At 40.7% G+C, this 19488-nt stretch overlaps 1 protein-coding gene across 2 annotated transcripts in view; it reads left to right on the top strand.

The window, feature by feature from the left end:
* LOC311162906 (uncharacterized protein) overlaps positions 1-19488 on the top strand; it is a 105268-nt gene that overhangs the window by 34014 nt on the left and 51766 nt on the right. The window contains exons 3-4 of one of the 2 annotated variants that reach the window (XM_084221513.1): positions 7283-7320; positions 9596-9883. The exons of the other annotated variant lie outside the window; for it this stretch is intronic. Coding sequence (XP_084077639.1) covers positions 7283-7320; positions 9596-9605 — 48 coding nt within the window. The 3' untranslated portion in view covers positions 9606-9883. Of the gene's footprint in view, positions 1-7282; positions 7321-9595; positions 9884-19488 lie in introns of those variants that run through there. 2 annotated transcript variants of the gene reach the window in all.

Genomic DNA, 19488 nt, shown 5'->3' with positions numbered 1-19488 from the left:
TTCACTTCATAGATATTTGACAGAAATCCTAGCTTTTGGCTCAGCCAAAAAAAATAACCCTGGTCAAGGATCTTCCTCTGGTCTGTCTCTGCTTGGACTTTGGTGGCTTTCTGCCGTGTTGGTTTGTTCCCACTGAACCTCAGGCCTGGACTCCTTTCCAGAGATTCTTCAGCCAGTTGGTACCCCTTGGACATAGTCTCAGCATTTCTTCTGCATCCAAGATCATCAGACCTGAGACTCAAACCACATTGCCAAACCTCTTTGTCATGTTTTTTTAGCCAGATTTCAGTGCCAGACTTGTGAATTATCTCCATTTCCATGACTTTCAGATTCCACTTCTCATCTATTGTAATTGCAGCCTCTCCAGGCCAGTCATTAAGGATTTAGGGAGAGAAATTTCCTTACCTACATACTTTTTCCCCCTCTATTTCTCCCTAAATGTTGCAAGCCTGACACTTTTGTCCCTACTGTGTTTGGTTCTGAAAACTTTATTTTTCATGTTCACTGGAGCAAATGAGGTGTTGGCTGGGGAGACACTGGTGGAGGAAGAGGGTATCCATGCTTTTATACAGAACAGCATTCAGCACACTGGAATTGCAATTTTAGGGAAAGTCCTGCTCAGCCCCAGCTTGGAGCAAACCTGCTGGCTTGGGAGCCTTGAGGGAATGGCTGAAATTGCCTAAGCAGCTTATCGTTGGCTAAAGCAGCTAAAAATTGAATATGTCTTTACTGACTGTTTTTTAACTGGTGTTTTTCTTTTCCATTTTGTTTGAGGACTTACAACCTGTTCAATTTCGGGCAGGTTTTTGTTTAGACACATGACTGACACAATCAGGAAATTTTGGATCTGTGACATACTTATTGTCAGACTCAAAGCAGGGCCATAGTGGCAAGTCTTTACTGGAAAAGAGCTTTCCACATCCACACATTTCCCTGTAACCTTTCTCAAAACTGCCTACAATATTATGTTGGAAAACCTTTTCCTCCCCCCCAAATCAGGCTGCAGCACATATTTAATGCATTTCAACCCCAGTTTCCCACTTGAGGGGGTCAAACTTCTGCAGATTTATTGGCAATTGAAAATGAAGTCTTATGTGGGGAAGTACCAAGTAACCTTGGTAACAAGCAGAGCTGTGCCCCACAGCACTCTGAGCTGACACCCCCCACCTCCCTCCTGTGCCTTTTCTTGCTGCTTTATTTAGCTCAAGGTTTCTTATGATTGAGCCGGTTCCTGTTCTCAGCTGAAGTCAGTGACAAACTTCTTGCTGGCTTTGGGGCTGGAGTGTTCACTGCTTGAGAAAATGGGAACACACTCAAGGGATCAATCTGAGGGTCACAGAGCCCAGCTGGCTGAGGCCACCGCAGGATATTCTGCTGCTGAAGAATACAGACCAGAGTTGGGTGTGCTGTTCTGTTTTGTTTTAACTTCATAAGCATCAGTTCGTTTTAAATAGTCTGCTTTTTTTGCCTTTTTTCTTTTTTTTTTTTTAAAGTTTGAGAAGAGTGCTATTGCTGGAGGTGTTGTAAGCAGGAAGAAGAAAAGTTGTTTGATGCTGCACATGACACAAAGCTTGGGGTAATGAAGGGATGGGTATGTTTCAGGTCAGCATGGGTTCAGGCAGTGAGGTCTAAATAGCTGCTGGAATGGCACAATTTATCATTGTGTGACAGAGAAGATTTTGGTTGCTAGACCCATTTGTCTATGATCTATGTGCCTTCTGAAATCACAGGGCTTTATTTATCATAACAGAAGTTTAGATATAAACTTAAATATATTTTTTAACATAGGGAGAATTTGGTAGCATCCAGATACTATGACAATATTATCTTAAAGTCTGAAGGAGTGGAAACACTGCAAATCAAGGTAAAGTATCTGAGACTGAAGCGATGCTTTAATGTGTAAATCTTTTCTGTGGCAATTTCCTTGTGGCATTGAAGTGGCATAGAACCATATGGCATTCTTTCTATGAGACAAGACTTTTTTGACGCTATTGTGAGTTACCCTGCATTTGCCATAAGCCAGAGAAAAACATATATGTAACTGGTTCTTGTGAATCAACAGATGTGCAGCAACTCTTTGTAAGTCTAAGCCCTTACTAAAGTCACATGCCATGTCACTGGCTACTGGGCATGGGCTGATATGGAGAGTTTTGATGAATACAGGCAAAGACTATAATTCATTGACCGTAGTTAAAAAATGTGGTGAGTTGGGGTACTTCAAAATACAGACTAGGTGAGCCTATTGGCATATTTAATTATTGATGTAAGTCTACCTCTGCAAAGAAGATGGGGGAAAGTATATTTATAGAGCTAGACTTCGGACTTCTTTTTTGATAGTGGTTTATGCCATGTGAAGTCATCATAAGGTGAAATTGAAGTGCTTTCAATATCACATTGATTAGCAGAGGAATGAAAGATAGAGGTGGTGTGGGCTGTTATTGATTATTATAGCAGAGTAAAGGAGGATTTAAACACAGAATAGTTAACAGAAGAAAATATATTTGTGATACAGTGATGAAAGGGGTGTGGTGCAGGGCAGAAGGTAGGAGTTGGAATTGCATGGCTGCAGAGGCAGCTGATGATGAAGAAAAGCTGGAGAAGAATGCCATTGACATTCCTGAGTGGTTCTCAGGTTTGGTCTTGTTTTTAAAATGTGCTTTCCAAATAAGCTTTTAGCAATGCCACAGCATTATTTTATTGCTGTCATTTGTATGCACTATTCAGCTGCAGCTTTCTATACGTGCTAGAACTGTGAGCTGGGACTGGGGCTGGCACATGGGAGATTCCTGCAGCATTCAAAAGGAGAGGAGACTAGAGGATTGAGTGAGCTGCAGCTGAGAAGAAGGAAAATGTATCAGTACCTTTGGGAAGTATTCCAGATGGGAGAATTTTTCCCATTGTATCAATATCTGCCCAGCTTGAGGCTGGAAGAGGGGAGGGGGTACACTGATATATAACTGCAGGTGTTTATTTGAGAAATTTCTGGAAAGTTTAGGGGGTATGCCAGGTTTATTAAAAAAAAAAAAAGACATGACTAATGTGGGAGGAGCCCTGCAACACAAAAATTTTTTCAAAAAATCCATAATTTTGATTACTGAATGCCTGTCCTGAAATCCTAGTAGCAGCAGTATTTTGTATTGGATGGGGAAGTGTGTCAAAGTTTTTTGGGGGGAGAAGAGATATTCTTACACTACTGTAAAGGTAAATCAGTAAAAATACACGACATAGCAGAATTTCTAAGTTAAATCAATAACTCTACACACTAAAGTAGTGCTTTGTAAGCTAAAACTGCTCCACACATCATACTAATCCATTGAGAGTGTTGAGAGTTTAGGAGATTGGTTATACCGTCTGCAATATCAGTAAAATACAGTATTAGGTTACATATGCCTGCTAGGGCAGGCATCAGTAAATAAGTATGCGATATTAAAAATTTGATACTTCTAAGTCATTCTTTGATAGCAGAATGTGTTTATTGGCATGTTGCATTTACCTTTCTGTGTATGTGAGCCGAGTTAAAATCAGTCCTTTGGTAGAGCTAACAGGCTGCTTTAAGCATTTGCCGGTGTGTGGATGAACCTGAAGATTAGTGCTGTAACAGGAACAGGAGTTGGAGGGCTGACATTAGTTTTCAGAGGTCTCTGGGGTGCCGTACCTGCAGCTAGAGAGGCTGCCTTTGCCATTAATTTTTAAAGGGTGAATGAGCTGGGCTGAATCCACTCCTTGCTCCCTGCTGCACTGGGTCTTAAGGAAGGAACATGTGCTGCAGGAGGTGCATCCTGGCCAGGATGGCAGGGGCTGACTGCTTTCTTCCCACAGTGTTTATGTCCTTGAAAAAGCTGGACTGGGGTTTCACTGGTTACCTTGGGGAAATCTGGAGGGTCTGTGTAATCAATAAGTGCATCCTTTAATTGCAGTGTTGACCAGTCTCTGGAGTAGTCTCCTCTGAGGAGAAAGTACTAGCTGCTTCTGTGCTTTAAGGCTGCAATGAGCAGAACTCTGCTGGAGAAGGCAGAATCAGATAATACCAGTATCTATTTCCTACAGGTTTTGTTTTTCAACTCTTATTGCTTAGGAGCAATTATGTACTGCTTCTGGTGCAGGAAAGGGCCATGCAGGGTTTGAGCAGACACCTTTCCATCCGCAGCACTGCTCTGTGAGGACCACTAGCCACTTCAGATCTGGTGTTTGCCAAGGGCCTGTGCTTCCTGTGCTGGAGATCCTATTCCTAAAGAAGCTACGTGTTGTAGCACAGCATTCACTCGTTGTGTTGTCCTAGCAGTCCTGGAGCTGTGCTTAGCTGAGGTTGGATCGCTGCCTAAAAGTTACAGTTCTTTTGGTTTTGTACTTCACTGTAGCTGTTGTGCTTTGCTTGCTGATTCAGGACAGCCAGCTTTATCCAAATCATTGGAATTAAAATTCTCACACTGTGTTTTTGTTCTTAAAGTATATGCATGCAGTAAGAATTGCCTCTTTTATTATTCTCAATGGTACTCACCAGCTCAAGTCCCTGAAGGGTTATTGGCATTATACTTGAGCCAATTATCTTTATTTAGAAAATTTTACTTATTCATCTAGTGTAATATTAAGTTACCAGGCTCGATGTTTTTCTCTTCCTCTAGCCTATATTTGCTGAGCTAGAACTGGGAACATATGCATCACATTCCTTTTTATTTGGTGGGCCTCAGAGTCTAAATTGGGACTTCTGAACTGCTCTTAAACACTGGGAAACCATATGTGGCATTGTGTTGTTTGAACAACATTCAAAGCCAGAGGGTTTGTGTGAGCATGGAACGTGCATCATTGTTCAACCTATGCATGTGCACAAGAAGGCTGAGAGTGGGAGAGAAGAGCTACAGATTTTCCAAAACACAAAAGAACAGGAAAAAACGTCTTTCCAGATGGACTATATGGGGAAAAAATCTCCAGAGTTGGTGCATTCTACTTCATACTTTGGCTTAATGGTTCTGGAAGCAATGGGGGCACTTGCAGCCCATAACTGGGCCTGGAACTGGCCCTCCTGTTAGCAGCTCCCTGTGATTCAAGAAAGCACAGTGAGAAAAGCACTCTTTGAGGCGAGTGACACATTCCCCACAGATGGGGTAACTCCTGTGACTGGGGAGGAGTTGTTCCAGGGCGTAATGGATGCTGTCATTTCTAGAAGAAGCTAAAACCTTGGTGTGTGAAGGGTAAGGGTTACTTTAAAGGAGGGCTGGACAGTAGATTTTGGACAGAAGATTTTTGAGCTTCAGGATGTTTGTGCTACTGTTATAGTCACATAAGCAAATTTTCTAATTTTTGTTTGTTTTGTTATTTATACATCTTCAAAAACTTTCAATGACTTCAAGCTGCCATGGGCTAAGGCGCAAAGTCCTTATGTGGGTTAATAATAATTTCAGTTTCAGAAATAGGAGTGAGGGGAAACTGTCCAACTTTTACAGAAGGGATGGAAAGACCAATCAGGTCATGCTGTTGAGTCTGGTGCTGCTCAGCATAGCCCTGAAAGAGGTGGAGAATGAGGCAAAAAAGCCCCCTGATGATACCAGATCAAACAGGATAGCTGAGGTGAGGATGTGCTATGGGACTGCAGAGCAGCCTCACCACACAGAGTGACCAAAGGACCACCTGGCAGAACACAGAATAGTGCACAGGAAGAGAAACAATTCTAAATTGAAATACACCGTGATGGAATGTAAATGACTGTTTGGAAAGAAAGCTTGGTTTATAATAATTGTATAAAAATGTCTGCTGAATGTGCAATAGGAATGAGAAACAGAAAAAAAAACCCAACCTGAATACTGGGACTGATTGGTAAAAAAATTGTGAACAAAAACAAGAGTCTTTATGCTGCAGCATAAATGCATGGCACACTTCAATATTGCATCCTTGCTCCATTATTTTAGGAAGGATGCAGAAAAAGGAGAGATGATACAGGAAATATTGATAAAAATGTGGAGTGCCTCCCATATGGAAAACAATACTTGGGCATCTATCTGAGCAGGAAAAAACAAAGATCTATGAGCTCTCAAGTGGCATGGAGAAAGCAAATAGAAAATGCCCATTCACTCTCCCATGCCATGCAGCCTCAAGAGAATGGTTAGGTGACAGTTTTGAAACTAGCAAAAAGGACTTCCTGTAGCTGTGAAATTGCCCTGGGATATTATAGATGCCAGGAATTCCCATATCAGCAGGGGTGTTTGGACATACCCCTTAAAGAAAACTCTCCTGAAGGCTATTGTGCACAAAAATGTAGTTCTGATTCAGGGAATCACCTCACCAGAGATTGCTGGGAACTGGGGAGTCTCAGAGGTTGGGACAGTGGGACTGGGGAAGGAGCTGAGGCTGTTTGCATTTGCCTGAGGAGGAAAAAGTGAAAGTGTGATAGGATGCTCAAATTCCTCAGTCTCTAAGCCTATCCGATCTGTCTCTTCCCATGTAATTACACCCACCCTGTGCCAAGGTATTGTTTAAATACATGACAAACAAGCTCCTGCCCTTAAAAAGCAATTTGAGCTTTTGTGGAAGGATTTCAGTGAGTGTTCTTGCAGAAAAGAAAGGCAGAAGGATTTTTAAAAAGAGAAGTCTGAGATGGACAAAACCAGATTCAGGGTGAAATCCTAATTGCAGAGATATTTTAATGATTTTGAAGTGTCTTTTTGTCTTAATAGCTGTATACATAGTACCTTAGTGTGTCACCCACATGTGAATAACAGTGACGTTGATATCTGGCAATAATCTCCAAATTGTGAACATCTTTCTATCCAGGCACTTGCTGTAGCTTTTCAGAGAGACTGAAATGCAGCTGACCTGAATAAAGCCTGTGTACTGAAACATCTGATTTTCTTTTCTTTGAGGGTATTGTAATGTGTGCAGTGTATGTGCTAAATACGTTGCTTTCTAGTTGGCTCTCCACGTAATGTTGGATTGCAACAGACTGCTCTCTGTCCCACCTGATGACTAAACCTGTCTCACCCACGCCATGGGAAAGTACTGGTGCATTGAGCCTTCTTAGAATCAAGCTTTAGGTTGTCCTCAGATTTCAAATCTCCTGTGCACTTTTTTTAATATGGCCTCTAACTCAAGAGATAGAAGCACAAATGGATTCCAGGCAACAATTAATCAGATAAGTATTTATTTATTTAACTCAACCTATAGAATTATGCTGGCAATAGTTCTTTTTTTTTTCTTTTTTTTTTTTTTTTTTTTTTTTTTTTTTTTTTTGTGGAGTTAGATTTTAATTGAGCAAAAGACTGTCTTTTAAACACTTTTCTCTCTTTTTCAGGCATCTGCACGGAAGCTTTCTGGATTTCATTGGGCATGGTAAGAAACTCCCACTTAATTACAGAAAAAAGAATCAGTTAAGAGCTGTCTGCTTTGTTTACCTCCTGATATGTTCAAAGTGAAAAAATGGCTGAGGAAACTAGATGCATTTGATTCATGTTGTGCATTTTAAAACAGGATGGAGACATAACTAAAGCAAACATACATTTCAAGTGTGTGGTGCAGCATTTACTACCACAATACCAAGAAGTGGGTCAGAATTGTCTATAAGCTGGGGCTGAGAGTTCATCAGAAATTGCAGAATGTCCGTTTGCGTGATGGAGGGAAATTTTTTAAATCATCAAAAATAAACTCTTTTTAAATGGCCCTAGGTGAGCCTGCAATTGCATACTTGATGCTGTAAATGTTGTCTAGGAGATCCATGGTTACCAGAGTATGGGCAGGAAGCGATGCAAAGCCAGGTGACTGGGGAGGATGCACTGTGCTGTGAGGGGAAAAGCGTGTAACATAAATGTGGCTTAAATATGAAGTACTTCAACCTAATTGAGAGGAAGGTTTTAGTCTTGCTGGCAAAGCTATGTCAGGTAGGGATTTACTATAGCTTTGTCATCATTGCTATGCTAGCAAAAGCCCTAGAATGTATGAAGTTAGACCAGGGGAAAAAAAGGATTTTTTTCTTGGACTACTCAATTTGTTCATGGAAATGTTGTTAAACTATACCTGCAAATGGCCCTTCTGTAAGTGTAAATTGTCTGTGCTTGTGTAACTATACCAACACACCACTCCAAGAGTCTACAAGGAGTTGTTGAAAAGAAATCATCTGCACAAAGCTAAAAACAACAAATAATCCTTAGTATAAATTGACTAATTCATACAACTGGATGTGCTATATAAAAGGGAAATCCAGTGACACCCCAAGTTTTTTTTTATTGTATTTTGATTAAGTTTGGGGTTTTTTTAAACCATTCCAACATGTGGTCATTTTTCCCTTGAGTTCAAACTAAGGAAAATTCAAGACATCAGCCTGCAGATGTTTTTACCTCCTTGGGCATTTATTGTCTCTGAGGGACTGGTGGGGCTTGAGCCAGCGAGTCCCAGCAAAGCTCGCTCACGGGCCGTGAGAAGCATGGCTTTCTTGGGCAGCACTGAGGGAGTCTCTCTTTGAAGACTCCCTCCCACATATGTATACTGGGCTTGAAGCCAAGCCTCTCTTCTGTAAAGAAACCTTGCTAAAATTTCTCATTTCATGCCCCTTTATGGAGAGAGAGGGAGTGCGAGGGGGAGAGAGAAGGAGGTACGTGCCAAGAGTATTGAGAGAGCAGAGCAGAGTAGATTCTTCATTTTGTGTGTTTGGGCACAGCAGGGCAGCAAGGAAGGAGAAGGCTTTATATTAATTAGCACCATATTTGCCATCCCTTCCTCCCACCTCAAAAGTGATAAGTTGTCCTCCTTATCTTCTCCAAACCACATCTGTGTTTTTTTTAGACAACCGTTTTTGTTTGAGTCCTTTGAACTAGCAGAGACACTTGAAATAAATGCACTTATAAATGTGCCTCCTGCCAGCCTCTGTCTAGTCTGCATATGGACACTTAAAAGAGTTGAAGAATATGTCTTATGTATCTTAGAAAAATGCTAAGTTCACAGTGGTGGTACCTGAAATGGCTTTATTCTTGCCTCCCTCTTAGAGCTCAGTGGAATTGCTAGTGTATTATTTGATAAACAATCACCAATTAGTTGTTCCAATCCTCACTAATTCAGCAACTGCTCTCCAGGGTCTCGAGGCAGCTTGTATGCCAGTTCATGTGCTCGCCCCAGGTAGCTCTGAACTGAAGGAGTTTCCTTAATTGCTTTTGCTGTTATGTCTGTTTTAAAGGTTTTACTGTTCCTGTTGATGAGCTGGGTGGTGTATTACAAATGCGTGTTTGCTGTCTTACCTTTCCCCAGCGTGCTGTTAGCAACACAAGTGACATAAACCATAATGCTGTGGGGGGGGTAAAAACACCCACTTTGTGCACCAAATGGAGGGTGGTCTTGCTGATTGGAGGCTGACAGGTGTGATACTGCTTCACTTCCTCCATTCTTTTATAGGTGTCTCCTGGGTGTCTCCATGGACAGCCCTGCTGCCCCTGCTCTAGACCTAGATCACAGATAAAGCAGATATCAGTCATCTGCTGATCACAGAATGGCACAAGACCAGGAGATGAATTAGTCACCCTTGATCTTAAAGATTCTTGCAAATTCTAATGAGCTACAAGCTGTGGATGGGAAGTGTGTCTCTCTGTTAACACTTGTTCTTTATTCTTTTGTCTTACAGGTGCCTGTGACTGATTACAAAATCTGCTGCCAAAGCAACTTCTAGAGGTGGTGGAAGACCTATGGTTGTGGATCCTTTGCACATATAAATGTTATTGTGTGTGTCTGTTTGACCATGGTAGGATATTTAATGTATCATAGAAACAAGTTTTGTATCTCCGGTTTCAGTGTCCCTCTCATCACAGAGCCTTCCTTTCAAACATTTTTTCCTTTGTTTGAGCCTTTAAAAAAAGAAGAAAAAAATACCAAACATTGAAAAATTGTAATACTCTATGAGAAATATACACTATTGTCATCTTCTGGGGAAAAGGGGAACTTTACTGTGTCCGCTGTTGTTGTAATTGAAATATGGTGTACAGCATGCTAAGTAACTGCTCAATCAAATGCCAGTGTAAATTCAGAGATCCTCAGAAGAGGAAAGAAATAAATATTTTTATTTTCTCTAAAAGCTTCCCTGTAACATTCTTCTAAAGATTTTCTTCATGAGACACCACAAACTAAGCATTTGAGTGCCCTTTCACTTCTCAGCTTGATGGCAGGCTTGTTGGGACTTTTGGCAAAATGCTGTGAAGTTATTGTGAGCCTTCACAGAGATGAAGCCCATGTTGTTAACCGGGGATATGCCTCATCTGTGATGAGCAGGAGGCTTGAGTAATAGATGTTTCTGTTTTAAGTGACACTTACCCCTTTATCTGTACCTTGAAAGAAACTGCAGACAACTGACATGAAACACTGCTCACAATATCTGGGCAGAAAATTGGACCAAGTGGTTCCTCTAAAGTTGTTCAGCTAGATCCCTTCCCTTCCCTTCCCTTCCCTTCCCTTCCCTTCCCTTCCCTTCCCTTCCCTTCCCTTCCCTTCCCTTCCCTTCCCTTCCCTTCCCTTCCCTTCCCTTCCCTTCCCTTCCCTTCCCTTCCCTTCCCTTCCCTTCCCTTCCCTTCCCTTCCCTTCCCTTCCCTTCCCTTCCCTTCCCTTCCCTTCCCTTCCCTTCCCTTCCCTTCCCTTCCCTTCCCTTCCCTTCCCTTCCCTTCCCTTCATCATTTTTTTCACACTACACTGTCTATACTTCAGCATTTTCATTCTGATTTGTACAATTTTTCTTAAGTCCTAATTTTTAAACATACTTGCTGATTTTCAATTCTCCAAACGGATTCTTTGGCCTCTACTTACATAATCCTCCAGACTTGTGGCAAAGATTGTAGAGAAAAGCTGATACCACAGCATAGTATTTGCAGCATAGGGCATCTGTAACCAGACTAAATAGCAAAGCATTATTCACAAGGAGGTGAAGTTATATTTTGCTGCTGCTAAGCTCTTTGCTGTTCAGTTTTAACACTGGATGCCTGGGTTTCTTTTTCTGGAGTGCCTGTTTACTCTTGTATATTTTTATAGAGTGAAAGGGTGGTGGGGAGAATGAGGGTGTTATGTGCAGTAAAGTTATAAATAACATTGGCTCTCAGGTTATTTGCATTATATCTACTTGCCTGAATGCGTAAAGTTAAACAAAAATGTCTTATAAGGAACCAAAAAAAAGGGCAGAACAATGTCATGGATAAGAGGTCTAAAGGCAATGCTACAGAATGTGTTTTTTGGGGAGTATTTCCTACCTAGCTAATAAGCCAGACAGAAAATTGCTTACTCCTCCCACAGCCTCAAAGAGATCAAACAGAATATTAAAGCCTTAAAGATGCTGATGCAAGGAAGAAGGAGGGTTACTCAGCACCCACTGCACTAAACTGACAGGCAAATGGGGAGCATGCTGGGAGCAGAGCTATATTTCCAGCCCAGAGACAGTGGTCCTGGGGTGGATGATATGATGAAATGCAGCTGTCATGGAGCAGGGGAAGCACACACATAGGGGGTTTTGTTGTTGTCTTTTTGTCCTGTGTGCTGTTGACTTGGGGGCAAATAGACAAGAAGTGCCCACTTTTGGGTTGCATTTCAGTCACGGTGGTGGCTTTTGATTCAGTAATGAGACATTGATTGTGTTGCAGACTCCTGAACAAGCAAGCGTGGGACAGGGATCCAAGGGAGAGTGGCTGCAGTTTCTTCACTGACCTGTGGATGCTTACATGGAACAAAGATGCCAAGGTTTAGTCTTCCAGGGCTGAAACTGAAAAGGAGGCAGACTCTAATTTCGGGCAAGGTGGGACTGAGCCCTGAGGAAACAGTGCTGTTGTTGTGAGGGCTGTCTGGAAGATTTCAGAATATGTCTATGCCTTTGAGTTTTTCAGTGCTGGAATTTAGTTTCTAAAGTGTAATAACACCAGTGCATCCTTGTAATTTTATTGCATTTTTTATTATGGATATCATCTACAATAACCCTGCTGTCATACTGGCCTCTCTGTTTTTCCATCTAAGATGATGAAAGTGAAGTTGGGCCACATCATACACACTAGGTTTTCTTTCTCCCTTTGTTTCCTTTCTCCAAAATGCTGCTTGAGTCAGTGGACTCCTTCTGGCTTGTTCTTTCCTAGTGTTCATCCTCAAAGGTGCACAACATCCAGTTGACCTTTTCTTGGAGTAGAAGGATTAAAAATACATCGTTGACAGAGCTGCTCATTCCTCCTGTCCTTCCTGGGTTGCTTATTTGCATCCCATATCAAAGTCTTGAATTCCTGCATGGCAGATGAGTCTTTGGAGCTCAGAATTCAAATTCTGGAGGACCTTGAGGCAAGAAGAACCCTTGACAGGCTTCTAGAATAGCTGGGCACACTCTGGTTTCCAGAAACCAAACAGAAACACACGTGACTCTGCATGGGTGCCTGGCAAATCTGCAAAGGATAGCAGTGAATATTGAAGATAGCAAAACGCTGTGAGCAGAAATGGAGTGACTGAGGGCTGGGATTCAAGCACGAACTGCTGAGTGCTCCAGCAGCAAACCTCTGCTGGACCAATTGGTCCCATATGCCAAAGAGGACTTTGATTTGTGGCTGGGCTTCACAGTGATTTGAGCCTTGTGTCTCCTATAAATTCTATTGGAAACAGAGCTTCAGCTGTGAATCAGTTACAGGCATAGTTAGTTAATTCACTGATATATTTAAGTAACACTTTACATCTGGACTTGGCAACCAACTTGAAATCCTCATTTAAAAAACAATAGTAAAGTAACAGAGAGGCATGATGTAGTCCACCAGATGTTTTTTGGTTTTTTTTTTATTTTTTTATTTTTTTGTTTTGTTTTGTTTTTTGTTTTTTGCCATAAGAACCAATGTTTCAGTTATCTTCTAGCATGGACAGGGTATTAGAAAAGTTATGATGCTGTTGAGTGACAGAGCTCTGGACATTAAAAACCTACAAAAACTCCAATGTTGTGGAGTAACAGGCAAAATACTATTATCAGACTGAAAGCTAGAGAGGAGAGGAAAAGCAGAGGGTTAGGCTAATCTGTTGGGGTAGAAAGAGACCAAAGCTGGGCTTTGGACATCTGCAAATAAAGAAAGATTTCTGTTGTTTACATATTTATTTAGAGAGAGTTGGAGCCACCATGTTGCAAAATCTGTGTGGAAATACTTACATAGTCTATTCAGGAGGAGCAAGAAGTATTAATTTTAAAGTTTTCCACCAAGTGGGCAGAACAGTGCTGGATGAAGATCAGTGGTGAATAAAGAACGACTGAGTGTGAACAGTCAGTCCTGACAGATCCAGAAGAAATGAGTATGAGAGATCAGTGGGGACACTTGGTCAAATTACAACAGCCAAAACCCAACTGTGATATTAGGTTGCACATCATTGAAGACTGCTAAGAAGTTGAGTAACTGAGAGGATATTGTACAGCCTTTTGTAAAAAGCTGTGCCTGTGGTCTCAGCTAGAACACAGTGCACAGTTTTGGCCTCCTGAGGTCAAAAAGGATGTGACTGAAATAGGGGGATTGCAAAAAGGGTGGCAAGAACATTGAAGAGCCTGAGAAAGCTCCTGCCAGAAGAAGGACCAAAAATATAGCCTTAGGAGATAGAGAAGAGGAGAACTAATACAAGAATGGAGGATACTGCTTATGTTGGAGTTAAGAGGTCAGGAACTTGGTCTCATCTTATAGCATAGGCCCACAGGGGTTCAGGATGAAACCCCACGGTGGTTCAAAAAGATAGTAATTATGACTAATTTGGGAGGTGATATTAACAGTTCAGTCTTAATGTCATGACCTCAACTTTAAGATTTTAAGAGGGGTAAAGGATAGGTGACAGCTGTAGTCCTATAGAAGCATAACTCCCAACAAATGTGCCTTGTCAAAGGGTTTGTTACTCAGTTTCTTCATGCTCAGTTTTCAAACTGTTATTTGAATTTTTTGTGATTAGTTCCTCTTCTGAAATCCTGTTTACATTCTATAAGAGAAGTTAATGATACAGTGTACTGTGCTCATTTAAAAAAAAAAAAACGAAAACCTTTGATAGACATGTCCAGTGCTTGTGCAGATACAGTGTAATTCAGCTACTGTGCAACTTTAAGAATCTCTTTTATAACATATAGTAGTATCTTATTAGTCTAGTTGGCATGCTTTGGAAAAAAACCAGTGGCCTAAAGCCACTTGCTCAGGTGTACATGAAACAAATATGTGTGTCTGGGTGTGTGCAGGCACAAATGAATTTATAGTGCAGAGTGACAGGGGATCGCTCAATAGATGTAAACAAGAATAACACGGTGTGATTTTTTTTCTAGCTGCTTTCGTGACTTCCTTCTTTCAGGGTTGTACACAGATGGCTCTTTCACGGTAGGTCCTAGTTCCTTCCACAGTGTCATAAAGTTGCCTTTTGCTTTGAGAGGTTGATCCTTGAAGCAGAATCATCACTTTTTAACTTCCTTTCACTTTCCTTTCACTGCTGCTGCTGCTCGGGGTCAACACGTTTGTTGTGCCATAGCAGCGTATTGGTTAAATTTTCCTGAAGGCATGGTGCTGCTCCCAAGTAATGTGTCTGTTGATGATGAACTTGCTGGTGAGCATAGAATGCGTGGCCTTAGATATTTTTGCACTTCTTGGAGCATAGAAATTAATCTAAACATCCATGTGCCCTTTGTATTGATTTGAAGCATATGGAGACATTTAACAGCTGATCTCCAAAACAATCTGTTATACGAAGCCATGGCTTTGTTTATCTTGCCTTGAACAACTCTCAAGAAATTACATTTTTTTTAACAATAAGATGAACAAATATTCTGAAGCCTGAGTCTTCCCTCTGAGAGATTTATCTTTTTTTTTTTTCCTTAAAGAACCATGAATAAATTGGTTAGATTTTTAATATAAATATTGTTAAGGACTCTCTCAGGCTTATAAAGAGAGAAGTGTTTATTTTAGAATGGTGTATTTCAAGATCAAGTACTAAATTATTAATTTTTTCCCTTTCTCCATTTTATTACAGCTTTCATTTCTAGGTGGCTGGAATGATTAATGGTATGTGCTAGGCTAATGCCTTGTGTTTGGGTACACAAATGATAGAAGCAGCTTCCTGAAAAAGCTTTTAGTGTTGGTGCAAGATTGGAAGATATTTTGAAGGCAGTGGTTGGCCATGGCAGTTCCACTTCTCTCAATTTAGCCATAAATCAGTTGTGAATGATTTTCCCACAGCAATTTTTCATACAGTTTGAACCTGGGTAATGAACATCCCTGTCCTGGAGTGAAATTGTGATTTTTCTAGATCTTGGTGAGGACACAGTCAAGATTTATGAAGGGTGACAATGTAAATCCATTACATTTGCCTCACTCATTTGCCTCTCCACCTCATCTATCTTTCTTTCTTTCTTTCATTCTTTCTTTCTTTCTTCTTTCTTCTTTCTTTCTTTCTTTCTTTCTTTCTTTTCTTTCTTTCTTTCTTTCTTTCTTTCTTTCTTTCTTCTTTCTTTCTTTCTTTCTTTCCTTCTTTCTTTCTTCTTCTTTCTTTCTTTCTTTCTTTCTTCCTTCTTTCTTTCTTTCTTTCTTTCTTTCTTTCTTTCTTTCTTTCTTTCTTTCTTTCTTTCTTCCTTTCTTTCTTCCTTCTTTCCTTTCTTCTTTCTCCTTCCTTCCTTCCTTCCTTCCTTCCTTCCTTCCTTCCTTCCTTCCTTCCTTCCTTCCTTCCTTCCTTCCTTCCTTCCTTCCTTCCTTCCTTCCTTCCTTCCTTCCTTCCTTCCTTCCTTCCTCCTTCCTTCCTTCCTTCCTTCCTTCCTTCCTTCCTTCCTTCCTTCCTTCCTTCCTTCCTTCCTTCCTTCCTTCCTTCCTTCCTTCCTTCCTTCCTTCCTTCCTTCCTTCCTCTCCTTCCTTCCTTCCTTCCTCCCTCCCTCCCTCCCTCCCTCCCTCCCTTCCCTCCCTCCCTTCCCTCCCTTCCCTCCCTTCCTTCCCTTCCTTCCCTTCCTTCCCTTCCTTCCTTCCTTTCCTTCCCTCTGCCAACCCAAGGAGCTTTAAAATGTCCATTAGAGCACAGCTGTTGCATAGCAGTGGCTCTTACTGCACGAACAGTCATTTATCTGTGACAGACAGAGGAAACAGCAATAACCTAGATGGATATGAGATGGTCAGATCAAGTAACAGGAGGATGTGAGCAACTTCCTCAGTTCTGAGCTCTTTTTTCTGAATCTATTGCATTCTCTTTTAATGTTGCTTGATATAAAAGTACGGTTTGCTTAAAAAGGAACCTTGCAGAAATTATGCTAGCTCTTCCTCACTTTCTGTTTCAAATGCTCAAAAAATGTTTGAAAGCAAAAAGATGCTTTTTTGTTTGTTTGTTTTCCTGGCAGTCCCCAAATCTTCTCTGAACTCTGAAGCTCAAGCCATAGTAATTTCTTCCTTTTCTCCTCCTCCCTTTCCATCTTTGCCATTTACTGGTTTGAAGCTGCCAGCACTGAGTAGCCTCACTAATGCTCACTAATGGTGCCCTTTGCACCAGAGTGGCAAACCTATGTGACAACCACACTAGAATTCTGCATTTACATACTCAGGAATAATCTGCTTCTGTGTTGCTTGTTTGGTAGCTGTAATGTTGAGCTACAGTTTATTAGCCCTGGAGTAGAGATCCTGTCCTTGAGAAGAACCCTCTAGGTCCCTTGGAGGCATTCGGCAAGTCATATGTCAATAACCACTTTGGTTTTTAAGCCAATAATAAATACACACACACACACACACACACACACACACACACAGAGTCATTTGGCTGCAGACTGCCTGAAATTAAGTTGCAGATTGTATCTGGCCCTTGGGCCAGGAATTCCTTGTTTCTGTATTAGACAGTGCCTAATAGTAGTTGAAAGAGGGAATTTTTAGAAATCATTTTGCAAGTGACTCTGGAGAGACAATGAATGTAAATCCTTGCAGACTCACAAAGACTGCAGTCAGAATACTGAGTGAAACTCAAAGTGCAACATAGCGGTTCCTCCTCATCTCAGGCTTCAAAGATTTAGTATTCAAAAGAATGTGGGAAATTGGGTCATTTCTGTACAGTTTAGAAGAGATCTGAGGTTACCAACTTTCTTGCTTTAGTCATGTAGAAACTCTGAGTCTGGATTAGCAGGAATCCTGAACAGGATTTTCCTCTGCATTTAACATGAAAATCTAATAAATGTCATTTAACTCAGTGAGTGAAATTCTGTCACCATTGAAGTGGATGTCAAAATTTCCATTGGCTTTTGTGATAATATAATATCACCCTATAAGAATAAATCCAAAGTAAAATCTCTAGGTTTCTGATGCAGTCATTTCTGTCAGGACACACCTGTAAGGCTTTTTGAATATGTTGTTTTAAGAAAAGCAATTTTGCTTTCTTACTCAGAAGTAATTTTTCTGCCTTGTAGAAATGGCTAAAAGTTGTTTTTTATGAAGACCATCATTTAGTGTGACACCTTAAAAGATGTGAAGGTAACAAGGAGGTGGTGTTAATTACTGTAAAAGAAAAACATATTTACTATCCTTCCTTCAAGAAGTTTGAATTTCTATTACTTGTTCCCCCCCCCCGCCCTTGTTTTTGGTGAGAGTTTATGTGATGACTTTATGGTCCCCTGAATAGTTTTCAGAGTTTATGGGGTAGTATTTTATAACTGCATTCTGCAAGCAGTGGTGTCTTTTGGAATGGCCATGAAATGTTATAGAAAAGATTTCAAAATGACAGGGTCTTGGCATAGGTTTCTGCAGGGAGGAAAAATGACTTTGGACTGGTTTAGAGTGTGTCTCATGGCGGGGATGGCCCCAGAGCTGCCTGACTTTGTAGGCTGAGGGGTCTGTTTCATCACGTGGGAATTAGTTAACGTAAGAAGTGCCAGAAACAGGCTCTTCAGTGTGAAAGTCCAGGTAGTATCTCCAGCACAAGGTGTCTCAGTGAGCTTATGGAGATACCACTTGGTTATACTTTCCTAGATTTGGGAATTTTCTAAGCCAAAAAGCACAATAATAGAGGGGGGCTGAGCAGGGGAAGCAACATCTGGTTTATCTTTCTCTGTGACAAGGCTCTGAAAGAAGGCTTCCTTTATCTATTTTTTCACAACACCTGCGTCTCAGTAATTGCCCTGCTAGAAACTAGAACAACCTGACACTATTTTTACACAGAGCATGAAAGTATTTAATATATGAGGTATATGAAAGAAGATCTGACTGTGAGGAAGCTGAAGGAAAAGCAGGAAGTTAAATAGGGTGTAAGATAAAAGGGATGCATGGCTTTTTACTGTATTTTATTCTTAATTACTCTTTCAGATACTTCTCCCTTCCAGCATCTCAACATGCAAGCTAAATCTATTTTACCCTGTGTGAAAACCCACAAAGTTTGATACACATTTCATTTCTATATACACCTGTTTCTCCAAACAACCCCAGGCTAACATTTTGTATTAGTGTAGAATTTGCCCAAGAAAATAAAGTAAGCTTTGGCAAGGAAAAAAATAGGAATTTAATGGTATAATAGCAGTGTAAGTTTAAAGGCATAAAGTGATGGTTCACATAAGGATTATGAGACATTTTGGTTGCAGGCTGTTAACCGTGCTACCCGTACATTAGAGGAGCCTAGCTTGCAGTTGTCAGCATTCCAGAGTTTCACCCACTAAGTCATTAATTTGTTCTCATGTCTGGAGGATTTAGCATGACACTGTAGTTTCTTGCATAATCATTTCATTATGTTAAAAAAAAAAAGTAGCTAAAATGGGTTCTGATAATAGAAACCCCAAATACATGAGACTCTGTTTGTTCTGTTGAATGCCAAAATCAGTTATAGTTGTATGTTCAGCTGGTTTAAAAGCAAAAATTGCATGCAGATTTGAAAGCCCAATGAAAAATCAAAGTGAAAAATATCATATATTGAACAACACAGACACCTTGTTTCCTGTGCAAGTCTGAAATGGAACATAAAAGAAAGTATTGTTGATTGTCATATGAAAAAATGGACCCTGCTGTATTATCTCATAAAATACTTTTTTCCAGTTTCTAAGAGGAACAGATTAAGACATTTGAACACCTCAGCTAGACTTCTTAGAGATTGGCTTGAAGTTATCGAACATATGGTGTTTTGGGTAAACAGAGAGCAACTAAAAAGATATTTGAAATCTTTTAGAATATATATGCCAATCAAATTCCCACCAGGATCTGACACTGTTGCATGGAGCTAGATCATGTAACCACTGCTAAACCAGATCTAAAAAAGGAAGCAAATAGCCAGAGCTAATTCTCTGGTTTCCTTCTGTAGTCAAGGAGTTAAAGAGGTAAATTCATTGCACTTAATTTAGAAGCCTGTGTTGGAATTAAATGAATCTTCAGCTGCCTGAAGATTCTGATTATGATGGGAATTAGCTGGCTAGCCAAGGATATATGCTTGAACTCTGAAATAAAGTGAGTTAGGTGAGATGAATCCTATCCCAAAGATATTACTTTCCTGCAGTATGGCCTGGGTGGAATTGTAATCAAGGCAGCATTTTTGATGATTGACAATTGTGACCCAGAATGAACTGTGAGG

This window comes from Fringilla coelebs, assembly GCF_963513975.1.
Source record: "Fringilla coelebs genome assembly, chromosome: 1".
NCBI lineage: Eukaryota > Metazoa > Chordata > Aves > Passeriformes > Fringillidae > Fringilla > Fringilla coelebs.
The sequence above is the reverse complement of the archived record's forward strand: the minus strand, read 5'-3'. Positions and strand labels throughout refer to the sequence as shown.